Source organism: Protopterus annectens, chromosome 11.part0 (assembly GCF_019279795.1).
Source record: "Protopterus annectens isolate FY-2018-M chromosome 11.part0, PAN1.0, whole genome shotgun sequence".
Taxonomy (NCBI): Eukaryota; Metazoa; Chordata; order Ceratodontiformes; family Protopteridae; genus Protopterus; species Protopterus annectens.
Window position 1 is genome coordinate 1369812906 of NC_056745.1, and position 22045 is coordinate 1369834950.

General features: G+C 43.3%; 1 protein-coding gene across 1 annotated transcript in view; it reads right to left on the reverse strand.

Annotated features, from left to right (window-relative positions):
- Positions 1 to 22045, reverse strand: part of NUF2 (NUF2 component of NDC80 kinetochore complex) — a gene marked incomplete in the record, with an annotated part of 506946 nt that overhangs the window by 347166 nt on the left and 137735 nt on the right. The window contains 1 exon segment of the mRNA XM_044088667.1: positions 6111 to 6207. Within this exon segment, the coding sequence (XP_043944602.1) occupies positions 6111 to 6207 (97 nt within the window).

Consider the following 22045-nt stretch of genomic DNA (forward strand, 5'->3'; position numbering starts at 1 on the left):
AACCTTTTTTCCTCATCTGTCTAGTGACCTTGAATCTGTCAGAGGGGGTAGGATTTTTTTGCTGTTGAGGCCTTAACTCCCTTTGGACCCTGTGAAATAGTTTCAGGATCAGCAGCAGGGTTTCTAAATAAAAATTTATGTGAGTCAGGGACCCTGTAATATCTGTCAGGCTTACTGGGAGCCAGAGGGTAAGGAGTCAGGGGTCAAGCTTGATTCCAAACACACATCATCCACAATGTCTAAAACAGGGGGAACGGCTAATGGCTTGTGCTGAGGGAAGAAGGAAATCTCTGAGCCTCTTTTTTGACTCTGAGAAGTCTTGACTCGCCCAGTGAAAATGCTCCCTCAAAGTATGCAAGGTTTCTCCAAATGAATAATCCTCAGGAGGAGATGCAGATGGAATAGACTCCTCAGCATCAGAACCCTCATAGGGAGGTATAGATAATTCCTGATCAGAAGAGGAATCAGAAGAAATAGAAACCTGATCTGAAGACTCATAATCAGTGTCTTGCCTAGGCCTCATCTGGAGGGGGATGGGTACCCCTGATCAAGGTAACAAGGTCTTCGGCCATTTTGATCATCTGCTTTTGAGTATCTTGCGGCATGCCGGACTCCACATGGGTGTTGGTAGAGGCCTGTGACTCGAAGGTAGCGGGTATCAGGGGCTGTGAAAGCGCCTCACTGAGTACCGGCGACTGGCTTAAGATAAGCTTCGTCTGTTTTGGATCTTGACTGCCTTTCTTTGTCCTTTTCTTTGCATTTTTTATGTACTCTGATAGTCAGATTGCGATCAGACGACATTTCTGGGTAGTTAAATCTGTTTCCAAAATACTTTGATGCAAAAATATACCGACGCTTAATAGTGCGTTGGTTAAATCTAGCACAAAACTGACAGCCAGGCACATTCTGATCAGGGCCTAGGCAAGGAATACAGTATAAATGGAAATCCTTATGAGGTATTTGCTTCCCACAAGTAATACAATTAACTTTTTGACATCGGTAAAAAGCAAGAAAAAAAGTTTCCCCAACGGGGTACTTAGATTTAGTGAAGACTTCAGTCTGAAACTCAAACTTGAATATTTCAGTAGTCGGCCGACCGGCACTTGTGAAATGCTTCTGCTTCGGACACCGCGCAGCAAGAAAGACTAAAGAAAATGGCGTTGGCGGCATGTTTTATAGCCCTGATGACCTGACGTCATGGAAGAGAAGACAGCAACCGACACAGGACCCCAAGACTTTGGAATTCAGGCCGACTAAGGGCAACCTGCCAGCAGATTACCCAAATGTAATGACTGCAACAGTGAAACACAAAGAACATCAACAGAATCAATGGAGGGTTTACAACACACGAACGAGCAAGAGGAGGAAATAGAATGTGGGGCCGATGAAGGGGTAAGTCATAACTCTGATACTTATCCTGACTTTGCCTTTGAACCTAATTGTTTTGCGAACAATGATGACTTTGCTACTCATGCTAAAAAATGTGTAATATAATAAACCAATAAGGGGATTTTAATATTTTCAACTTTACAGAAGTACAGCTAGACCCCTTACTTGTAGACGTCTTTGCTAAGGACTTGACCTTTGTTCCCTCATATAAAGTAGACATGGCTAGATTGTTAATAGACTTTAAATTGTACATAAGAAAGTTGAATTTGTGTACACTAATGGGAAATAATTCTAATCAAGTAAGAGAACAGATACGAGTCCCTAGTACATTTAACCCTCCTATTCATCCAACTTTATTACTTTTTGAAAGAATTTGCGAGATGGATTTTAGAAACTTAAACAATCCACCACACAAATCATATCACAATACACTTACGAATCTAACTGAAGAACAAAGGGACTGACTGATGAATTTTCAACACCTCCCAGTACGACTGATGAAACCAGACAAGGGAGGGGGGCTAGTACTGATGGAGGAATACACGCATGAATAGAGTGTTAGAAGGGGAAGCATATACAGCAGTAAGCTTAAATGAGGTAAACACAACTTACAATAAAATAAGAACATTTATTAATGACTTGTTTATTGATGCTTTAATTGACCTGAATTTTCGCTACTACTAGAAGAGCTTGAATTACTGTGGCAACTAAGGCTGAACTCACATCATTGGCCTGGATTGAATGAGGCCTGTTCAATAGCACCTGTATTGAAACTTAAGAGTTTAAGTAGATGATACTTATTCTTAGGATGACCCATTAAGTTTAAGTTTAATTTTAATGTGACTTACAACCTACTAAATCAATTTCAGATACACTGAGCTAGTATAATTCATCCTACACAAACATGGGATGAATAATCTTAGCTAGGACTCTAGCGTTTCTATTACTAGATTTTTAACAAATTCTAACATGTACTTATGACATGGATTGTTGGACATTTGTTGATTAACTGACTTGTTTAGATTAAGTGATTGGAAATAGGACAAAAGTATCTAATATAGTGAGGGATGTCACCACCACTATTGTAAATTTTAAATGATTAAGAAATTTTAGTTTATAATTAATGCGTATGCATTAGATATGATAGATTTTATGTGTTGTTACTACACCCTTTTTATTCGAACCAACCTTATAGGGGATGAACAGTGAATCAATTATATATTTTTTTTACTTATTCCACTTTTTTCCCCCATGTTTGAGTAAATGAAATGAGAAGTTTTTACACACCGATATTTAAATATTAGCATGTAGATTTAATTTGTACATTTTATTACTGTAATTTACTTGTTTACCAATGATTGTTGTTTTGTCTTTAGAGTGCAAAAATATCAGGGTGATGCACCTTTTAGAAGGGCCATTTAGGTGCCTAAGGGTATGACTATTTAAATGAGACTTGTTTGAAGGGAATTTGTCTGAGGAAGTTTAGCCTATGTGCTAAACAAAAAGTGCTTCACAGTTTTAATACATTCAATAAATTCATTTCCGGTCGGATTCATTTGGTACTGGCCTTTTGTTTTTGTTCTCGAGTTTACGTTGCTTTCTAGATTTCTGCTCAAGTCGTCTGCCAGTGAGTTTTGTTTGCCAGGCAGGAATTGAGCTTGCAGATGGACCTGCATGTCCAAGGACATGGCTAGCCTGCAGAGTGGGTAAGAGTGGGTTCCCCCCTGCTTGTTGATGCACCACATAACTGTGGTGTCATCTGTTTTTATTAGCAGGGCTCCTGGTGAGAGTAGGGATCTGAAAGCTGTTAAGAGTCTGCAGAACAGCTAGCATCTCTTTTTGGTTGATGTGCAGATGAATTTGACTTGGGCTCCTGTGGCCCTGAATGCACATGGACAGATGAGCAGCTGGGGATATCGCCAATACATTGTAAGGCATCACCACCACAAACACAAAGGTAAGAACATTGGTTGTAGGTGTCAATGACAGCTTGTGTGATGCAAAAAGAGTACCTGTTCAAAAGCTTACACCTCCTTATTCTCCCCTTCACTCACTTCCTTACTTTAATAATTTTCTCTGACTCCCTTTACAAATATGCCATTCCATGCTTGGCTAACACTGACCTTTGAGACGCATCTACTTCTGCACACATTCAATCCAGTAAAAGCAGAATGCTGCTAGACAGGCAATTTCTCATTACGGCCCATCAGTTACCTAGAAAACTCAAATGTGTCCTTCCCCCACTAGGTGTCAGTAAAGATATCAGGCCTTGCAGCTGCTCTTCCCCCCAGCATATGTAAGCCAATGTCGGTCCCTTAACTTTTGCCACTCCAGTGCCTGGAATGATACTCTGTCTTGAGATGTTTGGGTCACAGTCAGTGTTTCATTCCTTTGTGTCATGGGGCAAGTCATTATTACAAGATTAACTCAGTACAAATTTATCTCACTTCAACTAATTGAGAACTATAAGTACTCCATTACTACTATCTTAATTAAAATCTGATCTCACCTCTGAACCTTTAAAATTCTGACTAAGTTATACAAGGTATCAAGTAGCTCTTCAGAATCATATCTTAACATTTGCCCTAGAAATTCTCTTTATCTGCCAAATTGCTGCCATATCAAAATATTGGACCTTTGTATAGAAGGGTGGTTAGTCGGATTAGCTGGCATCCAATCTATTCCTTGTCTGGAACAGGTACGGATTTCCCATCTCTTGCTATTTTAGATATACTGTACTAGAGAAATTGTCAAAGGACAAATGGCTCAGCAATTTGTCAGACTTGCTCAAAGATGGACTTAAAATTTCAGTGCATACACTTCAAAATGTCTCCTAATAACCCAGATACTGTAAAACACAGAAAAAAGGAAAACCGCTGATAGTATATACACTATTTCCTCTTCTGCATGTATGCACAATCTCCAAGTCAGCAAGCTTATAATGAAGTAGTGATGCTTGGGGACTAGGATTTGTGGTCATTGGCAGCATACATCAAGGAGGACATTTTGTCATTCACGTTCAAAGTCCATGATGAAATATCCTGTCCCAGATATTTATCATTTTTCAGAGGCGGTCCTCCACAGACCTTTTTCAGAAATTTTTGTTATAACATCTACATATTAAGAAAAATCCCTCAAGAAACAGACCAAACATTCAAACAATACATAAAGGTGGCTTTAATAACCAAACCACATACCAGCACAGAACCAGCTCAGAAAACAAAAATGCCAATCACAAACTGCATTTCATGTCTAGGAGTCTTCGATGTTATCTAACATGCTCAAAACAGATCCATCTCTCTCATAGATATAGATATAGATATATATATACATACGGATTTATTTAACTTTGCCGAATGGCATTTATGTTGACACCAAATGATCAACATTATGCATGCTAATATGCTACAATTCATGTGCCGAGCATCAATCTTGGTGCATACAAAAACTTAACAAAAGCCAAAAAAAGAGCCTCTGAGATCACACAATTCTTGGGATAGGGCAAATTCTTCAACCCCAAGAATAGTCCAATCTGCTACTTTTGTCAAGAGGCATAGACCAAATTGCATTGACTAAACAGATATCGACCAAAGCACTCCAACAAAAGTAGCAGTTTCCCGATATTGATAGAGAGAGCTTACACGTACAATTTCCAGTTTAACTGGGATAATCTGACTCTGTTCTCAACAGCCCTTTTTGAGCAGAGGCTGGAGCCTCCACAAATACATTCATGAAAAGGGTTAAGTATCATTACAAAAGAAACAGAACACTGGCAATTTTTACAAGAGCTTCAACACGCCCTGTTTGCAAATGTAATTTAGGAAGTACAGGTTAAGCAATAACATATGTACAGGATAAGTTATAGTGAAACTTGAATATTAGCTCTATATAACATCGATGTATAGGTACAGATGTTAAGAACTCAAAAGAAAAAGTGAGGAGAGGAAGTATCATACTAAACATAAAAAGTGAAAGTGAGACCTATAATCAAACAGCAGTTAGATAAGAGAAAGGCTTTTGTAGTTATAAACACATTTACCAAATCAACAATATGTCTGGAAAAAGAGAGAGAAACTCCAAATTGCTGGAAAAAGCCTATAAAGACTAGGAAAAAACACTCAAACACCACACAATTGAAATCAGGCTTTAACATTGGAATTGAAATGGCAGTTTATTCCTCCATAGTGCCTGACCCCACTGTTCTCACTGGGATTCTTGGTCTGGAGGGGCCACAAGTCTGAGTGGAGGCAGGGTAACTATTTTTTCACTGATCCCTATTGTAGGAAGACCTATTTTTTCAGCATTATGTACAAATACAAATGCTCAAGCATGTGTAACTCTGCTTTATTCCACTTAAGTCTTCAGTTTTCTCAACAATCTTGCACGTACTATGCCAGCATTTCACTTTTCTCTTATCCTCATTTCTGCCACTGTTTTGCAAGCCTTTGCTACCTTTGCAGTAAAGCACAGTCATTTAGAAACAAATTGTTGCATCTCATGTCTGAAACATCCTAGCTCAGGATTTAAATATGATTTTTTTTTTAAAGCCACTGAAAGGTATGATCGCAATTATTCACTGCCTTCTAACCAAGAAGGAATACATGGGGCTGACCCTTATGATCCCCATCAGCCATTACCCACAACGCAAGGTCAAAAGCATGTTTAATCCAGTCTCATGTTTTCAGTGCAGAAGTATCCATTAAAAATGTTATAAAACTTACATCTCTTGGGCGACATTCTTGATTTATCTTCTGCTGTACTTTCTGGATAGCTGCAGTCAATTCTTTAACTTCCTCTTGCTGCTCTGGAGGGATCATCCTAATAAAATAGTAATGCTCACATTACCTTTACTCCACCCTTGTATACTTTCAAGCACAGTTGTGTACAATCTTCCCATAACAATACATCCTTCTCTTCACTGTTGCAGTATTCTTTACCCAAGGAATCTCCTGCCAAGGACAGTCCATCTGGCCAGTATACCAAAGCCTTCAGCACTTATAAGCATCGTATATTTGTATATCACACACATGTTCCCCCCGTGCACTTTGTAGGACATAAATGTGACCAACAGACACATTCAGAACTGAAAAAGTTCCCCCCGGAGGAACAGAATGTCCTTAGAGACAAGGAGAACATGTGCATCCAAAAGTAGAAAAAGGAAAAAGACAATGAATGTCCTATTGGCCAGGAGGGGAAGAAACTACAGGGCAAGAGTTAAAACAGAGGGGGGTAGGAGGGAGCAAATACTGCAAAAGTGAAGAGAAAGACATATGTTGTTATGGTAAGATTTTACACAACTGAACTATGTCCTTCCATACCACTGTTGCAGTATTATTTACCTAAGGAGAATACAAGAGCTGAAGAGGAAGCCTGGGAGGAGGAAGGCATAGAAGAGCCCTCTACCAACCCATGCAGGATAACCCTGGCCCTGGAAACAACATCCAATTTGTAACAATTAGTGCAAGTATAAACAGAGGACAAAGTAGCAACCTCAAGGATGGAATTGGTATCCAAACCCTTAAAAAGCACCAGAGGAGGCAACTACCCTAGTAGAATATGCCTTTATCAAATAAGAAAGACATTTTCCATGAAAAGAACAAAAGGAAATGGCCTTAGAAACCCAGGAGGAGATGGTGTGTTTAGAAACAGCCAAACCCAAAGTCCAGGAATGAAAAGAAAAAAAGCAGCTCAGATTTGCAAACAACTTTAATTTTTATCCAAATAATATCTGAGCTGTTTATGTAAATCCAAGGTATAAAGAACCTTATTACTTGTAGACTGTGAAGAAGGAAAAAAATGAAGGAAGATTAATAGATTAAGGGACAACTCATTGACATTGGGCATAAAAGGAGGATTAGTATGGAGAGACATCCCATCTCTATGGAAAACTAAGAAAGGGATGTGAGCCTGAAGTTCAGACACCCTCTTGGCTGAAGTGAGAGCTAAAGGAAGAGCAGTCGTCCAAGTACAATGTTATAAGGAACTGAAGAAGCAGGCTCAAAATGAGCCAGAGTTGATTTTTTCAAGTAAAAAATTGAGGGCCCGGGAAGGCGGAATAGGCTTCCTGGGAGGCCTGATATGAAGGACACTTAAGAAACTACTTTACCACAAATCTAGAGGTCAGAGAAGTTAAGGACAGACAAACAAATTGTTGACAAGTGACCTTTAACTGAATATGCCAACCCCATCTGGAGCAGATGACACAAATGAGAGGGAACCAGAGGAACCTCCACAGACAGAGGATCCTAACGGCAACAGAAGCACTAGACAGAAAAATCTCTTCTACTTGGGCTTATATCATTTCCTGGTAGTGGGTTTCCTGGCCTCCTATAGAACCCAAAGCACATCCCCGGAAAAGAGGAGCCTAAAAGGGATCAAAACCCTATCACCCAGTGTCATTTGAAGAGTGGATAAGTGAGGATGGATGAGAGACCCTTTGTCTTGTGTGAAAAGATCCACCTAATGCAGTAACTTGTGAGGATTGCCCCTTGCTAAATGGAAAGGAGGGGGAACCAATGATATCTGGGACAAAAAGGAGTCACCAGCAAGATTTTTGAAGAGTCCTGCCTGATCTTTTTCTGAACTCTGGAAGGTGGAGGAAGGCATACAGAAGCATCCCCTTCCAAGGAAAAGATAGGGCCATCCACTCTCCAAGCCAGAGGACTTGGGACAAAACATAACAGAGGATATTATCTTTTTAGATGGGAGGGCAAAAAGATCTACCCAAGGAACATCTCACCAATGGACAATGTCCAGGAACGCCTCTCTGTAAAGTGTTCACTCAATAGCATGTGTGCTGGACCTGCTCTAGGAGGCTGCCACTAGATTGTCCTCTGAGGTAATATAAACTGCCTGAAGAGTCGCTTGATACTGGATAGCTAGATCCCTGGCCTAAAGAGGTGGGTTGAAAAAAAGGTAGGACTTTGTGCCCCTCCCCCGTTTACTGAAATACCATATCACTGCTGTGATACTGTCTGAAATCTTTGAGGGGCCTTTGATGAACGAGGGAATGAAAGGCAAGCAAAGCCAGAGGCAGAGCCGAATGAAAGGCAAGCAAAGCCAGAGGCAGAGCCCTCATCTCCTTTATGTTGATGTGGTCTGACCTCTGATCAGGCCAAAGACCCTGACCTTTTAAGGGCCCACAGAAGGCACCTGTAAAGAGCTCTTGAGTGGGAAATGGAGCTCAGAAAGGAAGCTCAGAGTTGAGATAAAGTTGATGAATCCTCCACTGAAGCTCAAGCTTGAGACAGGGAAGAAAGGGCTACCAGGAACTCCAGGGGGTGGCAAAGTTGAAGCCACACTGATTTGAGGTACCTCTAAAGTTTAGTCATATGGATCCTGGTGAGAGGGAGCATGGGAATGGTGGAAGCCATGAACCAGAGCACCATGAGAAATTCCATGGTTGTGATGGACGTCAAAAGAAGAAGGGACTGAAAACAAAGTTATTAGAGAGAGCCTTGGGGGTAAGCAGAGATGGCAGCTTGTGAGCTGTGTGAATTCTGCAACCAAGGAAAACATGATCTTGGGAAGGTATCAGAATTGATTTCTGGAAGTTTATTGTGAACCCCAGACTAACAGGGAAGTAGTAAACTCGAGATTTTAAGACAGACTTGGGGGAAGGAAAGTACAGTTATGTGCCTACCATAAATGTAGATGTCCGATAGATATGCAACTGCAGTCATAACATATGGGTTGTCCTGCCTCAGGCAGCCCTCGGTCGGCCGGATTCCAAAGTCTGGGTCCGACGTCGGCTGATGTCGCATTTCTCTCCGACGTCAGAGCGGCTGGAGTACATAAGCATCAGCCGACGCCATCTTCTTCAGTGTTTCTTGCCCCAGATGCCAGGTGCCCTCCAAGGAAGGCTGTAATCAAATTGGAAGACAAAAGCAGGTTTCCAGACAAATAAATAAGCAATAAACAGATACACCATAACAGATATCCCCAGCTAAGGATAACAGGGAGAGGAGTGGACCCAAGGCATAGAGGGGAAGGAGGGGGGGAAACCCGACTGCAGTTGCATATCTATCGGACATCTACATTTATGGTAGGTACAAAACTGTACTATGTCCTTCAAGAATGCAACTGCAGTCATAACATATGGGTTGAATACCATAGCTTAGCTGGGGGAGGTGGAATGCTCTAAGAAAAGGATGGTGCAGCTATCAATCCCTGCAGGACTGCCGAAGCAAAGCCTGCTCTGGATCTGGAATATAAAGGGAGGTTGTAGTGTTTGGAGAATGTATGCACGGAGCTCCATGTAGCAGCTTCTAGAATGTCTTTTGTAGGTACCCCTCTTAAGAATGCTGTAGAGGTGGCTGTAGCTCTGGTGGAGTGTGGTCTGACATTGGCTGGTACACTCTTTCCATGGAAGGAACAGAATCAGATGCAATGCCCAATCCATTTTGAAATAGTCTGTTTGGAAATCGCTTTTCCTTGTACTCCAGGGGCGTAAGCTACAAAAAGCTGATCAGACTTCCTACTGGTCTTGGTTCTGTCCAGGTAGTAGCGAAGTTGTCTGTGAATGTCCAAGGTATGCAACAGTCTTTCCCCTTTGTTCTCAGGATTGGGAAAGAAAGTAGGCAGGTGAATTGCTTGATTTAAAGAAACCCTAGATACCACTTTTGGCAGAAAGGTAGGGTTGGTTCGTAAGGAGACCCTGTCTCTGTGAAAGGTTATGAACGGTGGTATTGCCATTAGGGCCTGTAATTCCGAAACCCTTCTTGCTGAGGTAATTCCCAACAGGAAAGCTGTCTTCCATGAGAGAAATTGTAAGTCCACAGAAGCTGCTGGCTCAAAGGGGGTAGAGTCAGTTTTTCTAGGACAAAGTTGAGGTCCCAAGCTGGTACTGGAGCCTTTCTTGGTGGCTTTATATTCTTGATTCCCCTAAGGAATTGCCTTAACAAAGGATGTGAAAACACAGGTGGATCAGTGTTGTATCTAGCTGAAATAGCTGAAGCATGTATTTTTATGGAAGAATATAAGAGTCCATTCTGTAGCATATCTGCCAAGTATTCCAGAATGAGTGGGATGTTCAATAATGATGCATCATGACCCTTGCTGGTATTCCAAATGCTGAATCTCTTCCATTTTGCTAAGTAAACCTTTCTGGTGGATGGTCTTCGGGCTTCTGTTAGTATCCGCTGAACTTCCTTGGAGAGAGATAGATTGAGGTTATTCATGGAATCTCCCAAGCTGTTAGCTGCAGCGTCTGAATGTTGGGATGTACTGTCTTGAAGTTGTGTTGAGTCAAAAGTCGGGGCCATTTTTTGTTGTGACATATGCTCCGTAGTAGTGGGTACCAGTGTTGTCTTGGCCAGTCTGGAGCTATTAGGATCCCCTTGGGCTTCTCTGCTTTGATCTTTAGTAATACTGTGGTCATCAGTGGCAGAGGTGGGAATGCATAGATTTTTAGGAAGTTCCAGTTGAATGAGAGAGCATCTATTTTCCATGCTTGTGGATATGTCCTTGAACAGAACTTTTGTAGATGATGATTGAGGTGGGAGGCAAATAGGTCTACTTCTGGCCTGCCCCATGTCGAGGTGAGTCGTATGAAGATTTCTGGATGTAGCCTCCACTCGTGGGGGTCTAGGAAATTCCTGCTTAGGCTGTCCGCCAGCACATTGTCTTTGCCTGGAACAAACTGGGATTGCAAGTGTATGTTTAGGCTCAGTGATTTTTCCCAAAGATTCATTGTCAGTCTGCAAAGGGGGTAAGAATGGGTGCCCCCCTGCTTGTTTATGTACCACATCACAGTGGTGTTGTCTATCCGTATTAGCAGGTGGCCTTGCTGAAGTTGTTGTCGAAAGGCCTCGATGGCATGCATTACTGCCAGCATTTCTTTTTGGTTGATATGCAGATGTGTTTCCTTTGGAGACCATTGTCCTTGAATACATCTGCCCTCCATGTGCGCCCCCCCATCCTAGGTCTGAGGCGTCTGTGGTCATGGTCTGTGTTATCTGAGGTTTTTTGAATGACATACCTGTGTTTGCCTGGCTTACCGAGGCCCACCATAGAAATTCCTTTTGTAGGCATGGAATGAGCGGTATGGTTGTCTCTAGGTTGTTGCTGTGTTGAGACCATAAGCTTTTTAGGCACCATTGAAGCTTTCTCATGTGCAGTCTTGCTAATGGAACCAGGAGAATGCAGGATGCCATGTAACCCAGGGCCTGTAGGAATCTCCTTGCAGTCATCTGGGTGAGCTTTGCCAAACCTTTGAAATAATGAGTTAACTTCTTTTGCTTGTCTTCTGTCAGGTAAGCCATTTGAGAGGCTGTGTCTAGTGTGGCTCCTAAGAAGGTTATTTGCTGGGATGGCTGAAGTCTTGACTTTTGGAAGTTGACTGTGTATCCCAGAGCCTGTAGCAATTGTATGACATAATTCAAGTTTTTTGTCAAAATCAGTTTGTCGTCCGCTTGTATGAGGCAGTTGTCCAGGTACGGGTAAATTTGGATCCCCTGGAGCCTGCAATGAGCAATTACTGAAGCCAGGCATTTCGTGAATACTCTGGGCGCAGTAGATAAGCCAAATGGCAATGCTGAGAATTGATAATGCTCTGGCCCTGCAAGAAATCTGAGGTATCTTCTGCAGCTGTGTCTGATAGGGACATGCAGGTATGCCTCCTTGAGGTACAAAGTAATCAGCCAAGACCCCTTGCCCAGCATGGGAAGGAGTTGCTGTAGAGTCAGCATTTGGTACTATGAGAAAAGTATTTAATGCGGACAAATCCAGTATTGGTCTCCATCGAGTTTCTTTTCTTGGAACAAGGAACAGTCTTGAATAAAACCCCTGGCCTTGTTCTTGTTGTGGAACTTTTTCTATTGCTTTGATCTGAGCAAGCAGAGAAATTTGCTTGATAGCCTCTGCCCTCTGGTTTTGTGGTAGGTTTGGCATGCCTTATTTTCTTGGCAAGGTATGAAAGTGGAACCTGTAACCTTGGTCTATAATGTCCAAAATCCATTTGTCCTTTGTCAATCTGTGCCAATTGTCTGAAAACAGAGAATTTTCCGCCCAAAGGAGCTTCTGTTTGCTCCTTGGTCAGCGGAAGTAGAGGAAAGTCATTGAGATTGTCCCTGTGGGGCAGGAGAACCCCCTGTGTCACTTCTTTGGTTTGCTGGTTGCCATTGTCGTCCCCTGTAGGAACCTCTGTATTGTCCCCTTCCTCGGCCACGCCTGTTTTTGCCCCTTTGAAATCTTTCAGGATTAGGAAAGGACCAGTTTTTAGAAGGCCAATTCCTGCTGAATCTGGGTGGCTGAACCTGGAGGAAATCTTTGACTGTCTGAACTGACTTGGCTTTTTCCTCAATGGACTTTAACACATCTTTAGCATTAGCACCAAAAAGCTTGTTCTTTTCCAAGGGTGCATCAAGAAGTTTTGCCTTAACATGATCTGGTAGAGGTTGTTCTTTTAACCATGCATGTCTATGAATGACCGCCCCTGTCATAGCTGCCCTACATGAAGCTTCCAATGCATCATATCCACACTGAAGAAAGTGATTGCTAACTTGCTGAGAATTATGTACAGTCTCCTGCAAGGACTTCCTATCTAAAGGTTCAGGAGAGGCCAATGTTTTCTGTAAATCATCTAACAGGTAATCCTGATATTGAAACATATGAAAGAGACAATTGAGAGCTCTCATAGATAATGTAGTGGAGGTGTAAACCTTCTTCCCCCATCTCTCTAATGACCTAGCTTCCCTGTTGGAAGGCAAAGGATTTTTGGAGGTGGTAGCGGAAACCCCTTTCGGTCCCTGTGAAATTGTTTCTAAATCAACAGCATGGGCCCTAAAGAAATGAGAATGTGTTTCTGGGACCCTATAGTATCTGTCAGGCTTGGCAGGAGCAGGAGGAAGAGTATCAGGGGTAACACTGGAATCAGAGTATAGATCATCCAAAACATCAAGCACAGGAGGTATAGCTAAGGGCCTGTGTTGGGGCTTTTTAAGGAAGGTTCGAAGGCGCTTTCTGGAATCAGAATATTCCTGGCCTTGCCACTTAAAATGTTCCCTCATGGAATGCAGAACTTCCCCAAAAGAAATATCCTCAGGAGGGGAGGCCGAGGGGATGGAGTCCTCTGCATCTGAGTCCTCATAGGTCTGGAAGGGCTCTTCCTAGCTATCGGAGTGAACAGAGTCCTCAGAATCTTCATCTGGAGGGAGAGGGTCAGAGGGTTCAACCCTGGGCCTCTTATCAGGAGGAGGAGGCTGGGATCCTCTCTCAGGATGGGCCTGGGAACCTCTGATCATGGAAATTAAGTCTGCGGCCATAGTCATGATTTGGGTTTCAGGAGTAGGCTGAGGTAAGGCTTTAGCAGTAAGGTGCTTGGTCTTGCTGGCTGCCTTAGCACGTGTGTAGGCCTTGATAGACATGGACATGGGAGGCCTAGCAGCTCCACGTGCAGGAGTGACCTTATCCACAGCAATGGTCTCGGGCATTTCCTCGGTTTCAGTATCCGGAGGAAAATCAATAACTGGCGTCGGTGTGGTCTCGGTATCGGAGGTATTGGTACGGTGTCTTCGGTTCGAGCGGTGAAATAACCGCCTCAGAGGGAACCGGGCACTCGGTTGGTTTTGGCGTGGTGTCGGTGGAAGACGCGGGCCGAGGATGTCAGTCCCGGTCTTTTCGTTTCTTAGGAGTCTGCGATGTCGGTAGTTCCGACGGCATTGTATAATCGAATTTTTCGCCGAAAAAGTCTTCAGCAAACTCTGCCCGGCGCCTGAGAGTGCGCTTATTGAAGCGAGCACAGGCGGCACAGGCCGAGACGTCGTGGTCTGGGCCAAGGCAAGGAAGGCAGTAAGACTGGAAATCCTTATGAGGTATTTGTTTACCACAAGACAAACAATTATTTACTTTTTCAGTAATTTCTGACATCGGCTGAGGCAAGAAAAGGTCCCCAATGGGGTACTTAGCTTTTTTGTTGACTTCGGATTCGAAGAATACAGGAGCTGACCGATCGGCACTTGCGAACTGCTTCTGCTTCGGGCACCGCGTGGCAAGAAAGACTGAAGAAGATGGCGTCGGCTGATGCTTATGTACTCCAGCCGCTCTGACGTCTGAGAGAAATGCGACATCAGCCGACGTCGGACCCAGACTTTGGAATCTGGCCGACCGAGGGCTGCCTGAGGCAGGACAACCCATATGTTATGACTGCAGTTGCATTCTTGAAGGACATCTTGAATAAGTAGATCTAGATAAGGAAAGACCTGAATATCACAAACCCTGCAAAAAGCAATGACAGGAGCTAGAGAGCTCAAAGGGCAAAACAGAGATCTGAAAATGCAATGAAAAGACATAGAAACATACACATTTTCTTTAAAAGGACTGGATGGGGATATGAAGTTATGCATTCTTGAGATCCAAAAATACCAAAAAGTCCTGGGGTAGAAGAGGAAATGATGTCTACAGAGAACATTTGAAAGGAAGAAAATTTGAGGAAGATATTCAGCATGAAAAGATCCAGAATTGGTGTTCATGTGCCCCCCCTTTCGTGGGACCAAAACCATCCTGGAATAAAACCCCTTCTCCACTTGGGCAGGAGGCACAGATTGAATGGTGCCCTGAACCAAGACACAGTGAAGAACCTCTGGCAAATGAGAGAACCATTTCTGAGCAGACTGAGGAATTCCTGAAAAGGGAGCAAGGGACTTCCATACCATGGAATATCCCTGATGGATAATGAACAGAACCCAAGAGTCTGAAGGGATATGAAGCCAAATGGGAAGAGACAGGGACAGATGGAGGGACAAGGGAAACTGGCCGAGGGAAGGAGGAAGCAAACTTGTCAAACAGAACCAGCTTGCCCTGGAAAGCAGTTTCTTGGAGGCAGGAGTCGGAGTAGACTTAGCAGGAGGCACCCGCCTATAACATTTCTTGCCTTTAGGAGGAGGAAGAGATTGCAGATGAACAGACTTCGAGGGATAATTCCTCTGAAATTTAGGAATAGGTGAAAAAAAATATGTTTCAGCTACTGTAAGGCTTTGCCCTTGTCCTGGAGAGACTTAAATGTTCAGCAGCAGCAGGAGATCAAAAAAGATTTTTATTATCCAAAGAAGCATCCAACAGTTTGGCCCAAATGTTAGCAGGCCTGAAGATGAAGCAAAGAATAATGTCTCATATGGAAGAGGCATCGGCTTCATTATAGCTGCATTTGATTGAGTAGTGTGCAACTTGAGAAGTAGAGGCCAGCAGGGAAAGGGCTGAAGCCATCTCCTTAGAGTCAGAAATGTCAGAAACCTCCATAAAAACTTAAGGAAAGCCAAGACATACCTCGTAATGAGTATGGTAGTTGATGGCCCTACCGGATAAAGTGGCAGCAGTGTAAGCTTTCTTGCCCAGCCTTTCCATAGACCCTTGGCAAGGAGGGTAAAACTACAGGGCAAGGCTAAAACAGAGGTGATTGGAGGGAGAGAACAAATACTACAACAGTGAAGAGAAAGACATCTGCTGTTATGGTCAGATCATTATCAAAATGCAACAGTTTGGTAGAGGGCAATAACTTGTCAGAGGACGGACACTACAGAAGGGCATTTATAAAGAAATTTTCACTCCTCAGGCACAGCAGGGCAGCCAGAACAAGAGAATAGAGGACTCCTCCTGTAGGAGCTCATAATATCTTTTCTGAATCTCAAGAGACTTGAACAATCCTAGTTTAAATAATCCATAATGCTATCAAAGGAGAGTTCCTCCAGGGGAAATCTGGACTTGTAGCATCCTCTTCCTCCACTGAACCACAGTCCAAGTAGAAAGATTTGCAAAGAATAAACCAAAGAGTCTTACCATGAGTACAGGTCCTCAACCGTGGAATCCAAATCCCTAGGCCTCCTGAGTGGAGGGAAAGACCTGGGAGGAGCATGAACAGAGACCCCTTGACGAGGCTTTAAGGTGATCAAAGTATTAAACAAACTCAAAGTAAAATTCTGGCATTCACATTGGGGATCCTTAACAGGGGAAATATGCCTTTTTTGTTCCTTTTCCTGCAGGATGTTTGCTCGAACACCCTCGGAGGGTCAGACCACTAGCCTGACTCAATAATGGTTGTAGGAATCTCCTAAGATTGGAGAAATCTCCCTCATTCCTTCAGATATAATCAGCTGAGGTTCCCTCTCAAAGTCGGGTAGACACAGGATGTGCAAAAAGCAGGATCTATGCCGGTCTCCAATGGGATCAAGGCACAGGAATTCAAAGGAGCCACCGGATAGTCCTCCTGATTTCACCAGGCTCAAGAAAGAAATCTGGGGTAGGATAGACAGCAGATGGATGACAACTTTTTTGGCCTTCTTGGCAGACAGCTGGCCCTTGGGAAGGGAGGATTCCATCAAAGCACCTTGCGCCAATAATTTAAGACACTGGTTCTCCAGGTACATGGACAGGGAGGAGAGACAACTATGAAGGGTCTTCAGCGCAAAAGCCTGGCAGACAGAGCACTGCGTATGGCTGTGGGAAGCACCCAAACAGAACAGACACTGGTTGTGGCAGTCTTTATGGAGAGACTGCCTCTCCCACTGACAATTTCCCTTTCTGGATGACATGAACACAAGCACAAAAGAAAAAAAAAAAGTGGAACACTTATCTGAAAAACATAGCTTGGTAACCAGCACAGGAGAAGGGTGTTCGGACTGGTGGCAAAGTAGTTCTGAGTGTGTCAGTACACCACCTTTATGCCCTATGCTGTGAGCAGGGAGCACACACGTGCTAAAAGGCTTTGGTATACTGGCTAGACGATGTGCTAGCCTTGTCAGGACATCTCTTAGATAAAGATTACGACAACTGTGATACAGGATGGCATCTACAAATACAGTATGGCACAGTTAGTTATTAGGCAAAAAAATAAAAAGCTTAAAATCACAGACTGAAGAGACAACAGTTATATAAACTCAATATCAACTGACCTGTGGAGGAACAAGCCACAGTGTACATTTGGGACATCCTTTTCTACCTTCTTGCTTGTTCACCTATTCCACTCTTGGTACCCTGGTGTCTTACACCCCTTACAAAACCTATCCATGGGAGATTGCTGGAGTCCATGAGTGGGGATCTCTCCCAGTTGGAAGAACCTTTGTTATGCTGATTACTCTAAGGAGAAGCACTCAGGAAGCAGAAAAGAGGAATGATGAGGGTGTGTTACTGAGGACATGAAGTTAATGTCAGCAAGCAGAAAGTTTCTCAGAAATGTGAGCAAATCTCGTGAAGGAGCATTCTGTGAAGATGCACACAACACTAGAAATGCACATCTAGCCATTGTGCCTGCAAAGTTACCACCAGTAACTGGAGTGGTGTGCACACTGAAAAAAGTACAGTTTTGTACCTACCATAAATGTAGATGTTCGAAGATCCACATTGCTGCAGTCCTTACATATGGGTAGTCCGCTGTCCTCGGTCGGCCCGAATACCAAAGTATTAGGCTGACGTCGGTCAAGGCGCTTAAAACTGACATCAGGACGTCAGGGTACAAAAGCGCATGACCGACGTCATATCCTCAGTCTTTTCTTGCCCCAGATGTCAGAAGGCCCTAACAAGAAAGGCCAAAGCCAAAAACAGCAAAAAAAAATAACTAACCACCTCTGCACTAACCATATTTACAATATATACAACCCAAACCACACCACCACCTCTAACTACAGAGGGAAGGAGGGAGGAATTGGACTGCAGCAATGTGGATCTTGAACATCTACATTTATGGTAGGTACAAAACTGTACTATGTTCTTCATCTCACATTGCTGCAGTCCTTACATATGGGTAGAATCCCAAAGCAGAGGTAAGGGAGGATGGCAAAACTATAAAGCATTAGGGGCTGCCAAAATGCCCTGTAAAATTGCAGTGGCAAATCCAGCCCTAGATTTAGAGTAAAGTGGAAGGTGGTAATGCTTAGAGAAAGTATGCACTGAACTCCAAGTAGCTGCTTCCAAAATATCTTTAGTAGCCACCCCCCTTAAAAAAGCTGTAGAAGTGGTAGTAGCCCTAGTGGAATGAGGCCTAATCCCAGCTGGAATCTCCTTACCATGATGGGAATAACAGAAAGCAATACAAAAACCAATCCACTTAGAAATAGTTTGTTTTGAAACAGGTTTGCCCTGAGAACCCAAAGCAAAAGAAACAAACTGCTGCTGAGACTGCCTGAACCCTTTAGTTCTGCTCAAATAATATCGCAACTGTCTGTGTATATCCAAAGTGTGCAAAATCCTCTCCCCTTTATTTTGGGGGTTTGCATAAAAAGTAGGCAAATGAATAGTTTGGTTTAAAGCCACACTAGAAACCACTTTAGGCATAAAAGAAGGGTTAGTACAAAGACACCCTATCCTTGTGGAAAATTAAGAAAGGCTCAACCGCCATAAGGGCCTGTAATTCAGAAACCCTTCTCACAGAGGTAATGGCCAACAAAAAAGCAGTCTTCCATGATAAATATTTCAACTCTGCAGATGCTGCAGGCTCAAAGGTTGTAGAGTGAGTTTCTCCAACACAAAATTGAGATCCCAAGCAGGAGTAGGAGCTCTCACGTGGGGTCTTATATTCTTTGCCCCTCTAAGGAATTGCTTAAACAAAGGATGAGAAAATAATGGTGGGTCACAGTCATAGTGAGCAGAAATTGCTGCAGCATGAACCTTTATAGAGGAGAAGGACAAACCTTTGTCCAATAACTCAGTAAGGTATTGAAGAGCAACACTTAAATTAGGTTTAGAAACATCAAAGTCCTTTGCTGTACTCCAAAATAAAATCTCCTCCATTTATCTCGTAAACTTTCCTTGTACTAGGCCTTCTGGCCTCCAAAATAACATTCAAAACTTGTTGTGGAAGCTGAGACCCTCCAGGGTTTAAAACAGAATATGCCAGGCTGTTAGATGTAGAGAGTGAAGTTTGACATTGAGTAAATGACTGTTCTCCTGAGACAGCAGGTGAGGAATCGAAGGCAAAGGCCATGGAGGCTCCCGTACCAGACTTCTCAGTAATGGGTACCAGTGCTGTCGAGGCCAATCGAGACTATTAAAATCATGTTTGGCTTATCCTGTCTGACCTTCAGGAGTACCTTTGGGAGGAGAGGCAGAGGTGGAAAGGCATACACGTGAAGATTGCTCCAATTGAATGAGAGCATCCACTTTCCAAGCTGTGGGATGAAACCTTTTTGTGCAAAACTTTGGCAGCTGGTAATTTAGTGGAGAAGCGAACAGATCTATGTCTGGAGTTCCCCATAACACTGTCAATTTCTGAAATACATGAGGATCCAATTTCCACTCGTGGGGATCCATAATTTGTCTGCTCAACACATCTGCTAAGGAGTTCTGTGCTCCTGGCAGAAACCTTGCCTGAAGATTTAGCTGTAAACTGAGAGTAGTCTCCCACAAAATCATTGCTTGTCTGCATAGAGGATAAGAATCGTCCCCCTTGCTTGTTGATGTACCACATGACAGTTGTGTTGTCTGTTTGAATCAACACCTGCCCTGGAAGAAGTAAATCCTTGAAAGCTATCAATGCAAATTGGACTGCTAACATCTCCTTCAAGTTGATATGTAAATGTTGAAGTCTGGCAGGCCACGTGTCTTGTACCCATTTTCCATTTAGATGAGCTCCCCAAGCTTTGTCTGAGGCATCTGTCGTTAGAATCTGACTCGCCTCTGGCGGGTCACAGAGAGTCCCTTGTTTAGGTGACATTCCTGAGCCCACCACAAAAATTCCTTTTGAATGCAAGGTATTATCTGAATGACAGTGTCCATATCTTGGCAGTGCTGTGTCCATACATTTTGAGATACCATTGTAGCTTCCTCATATGCAGTTTGGCATTGGGAAGTACCAGAACACAAGATGCCATGAACCCCAAGGCTTGAAGGACTGTCCTTGCAGTCAGCCTGGACTGACGAGACAATTGGTGAAAGTAAAGAGAAAGATTCTTTTGTTTGTCCGGGGTCAAAAAGGCCATCTGGGATGCTGTATTCAGTCTCACACCCAGAAAGCACATGTCCTGAGAGGGTACTAGACTGGACTTTATTTCGTTCACAGAATACCCCAGGCATCTTAACACTGCCATCACATACTGTAAATGATGAAGAGGTTTGTCCTTTCCTTGGGCCAGAATCAGGCAATCGTCCAAATAAGGATAGATTTGTATTCCTCTTAGCCTGAAGAAAGCTACCACTGGAGCCAGAACCTTCGTGAACACTCTGGGCGCAGTAGATAAGCCAAAGGGCAATGCAGAGAACTGATAATGAGAAGTCCCAGCCAGCGCAGATACTTCCTGCAACTGAGCCTGATAGGAACATGAAGGTAAGCCTCCTTGAGATCCAGAGTCACCATCCAGTGATCTTTGCCCAGCAGAGGTAAAAGCTGTTATAACGTCAACATTTTGAACTTGGGAATGTCAGATATGTGTTGAGGATAGATAAATCCAAAATTGGTCTCCACGTGTTCCCTTTCTTTGAGTACTAGAAACAGGCGAGAATAAAATCCTAGGCCCACTTCTGGCAGAGGGACCGGTTGCATGGCCCCTATTTGAAGTAGTAGAGAAATTTGTTTGTGAGCCTCTAGTCTTTGCTGAGGAGGAACGTCTGGCATGCCTTTGAAAGGAGGCAAGGTATGGAAATAAAACTTGTAACCTTGGTGTATGATATCCAATACCCATTTGTCTTGGGTAATCAAAATCCAATTTTCCTTGAAGAGTGCCAACCTTCCTCCCAAAGGTGCTGCCAGGCAAGAAGGATCTGGCAGCTGAAAAAGTAGGTCATTGGGCCTGTTTACGAAATGACTGGCCCCTGCCCTCCCCTGAAGATTGTGCAGGTGAACTCCCTGTTCTAGGTCTGAAAGAACTCTGAGCTCTGCCCCTACCACGTCTAGATCTACCCCTAGACTGAGAATCATAAGAAGGATACGTCCACCCCTTAGCAGGCCAATTCCTACTAAACTTCGGAGGCTGAACTTGCAAAAAATCTTTAACAGCCTGCATAGACTTAACCTTGTCTTCCATTTTCTTCAAGACTGACTCCACAGGTGAACCAAACAACACATCAGACTGCAAAGGAGCATCCAAAATCCTTGTCTTAACATGGTCAGATAAATTCTGATCCTTCAGCCAGGCGTGCCTGCGAAGAACTGAACCAGTGGCCGCCACCCTAGACGAGGCCTGCACAGCATCAAAACCACATTGTAATGAATGCTTACCCACCTGTTCAGAGACATGCACCAAATCTTGTAATTCTTTACACTCAATGCCTTCCGCCAGAGCATCCACCTTAGACTTCAATTGAGAAAGAAGACAGTTTTGATATTTCAACATATGAAACTGGCAATTCAAAGCCCTCATAGCTAAGGTAGAAGATGTATAGACCTTCTTTCCCCATCTATCCAAAGCTCTGGCCTCTTTATCTAGAGGAACCGGATTTTTTACAACAGAGGCCTTGACACCCTTAGGTCCCTGACTAATAGTTTCTGGGTCCGCCCTGGGACTCTTATAAAGATATTTATGAGCCTCAGGCACCCTGTAATACCTATCCGGTTTAACAGGCAGGAGGCAGAGAATCAGGATTAAGTGAAGCCTCTGAAAACACATCATCCACAACATCCAGAACAGGGGGTATAGCCAAGGGCCTATGTTGGGGCAAAGCAAAATTCCCTAAGCCTTTTCCGAATCAGAGAAGTCCTGACCTTCCCACTTAAAATGTTCCCTCATAGAATGAA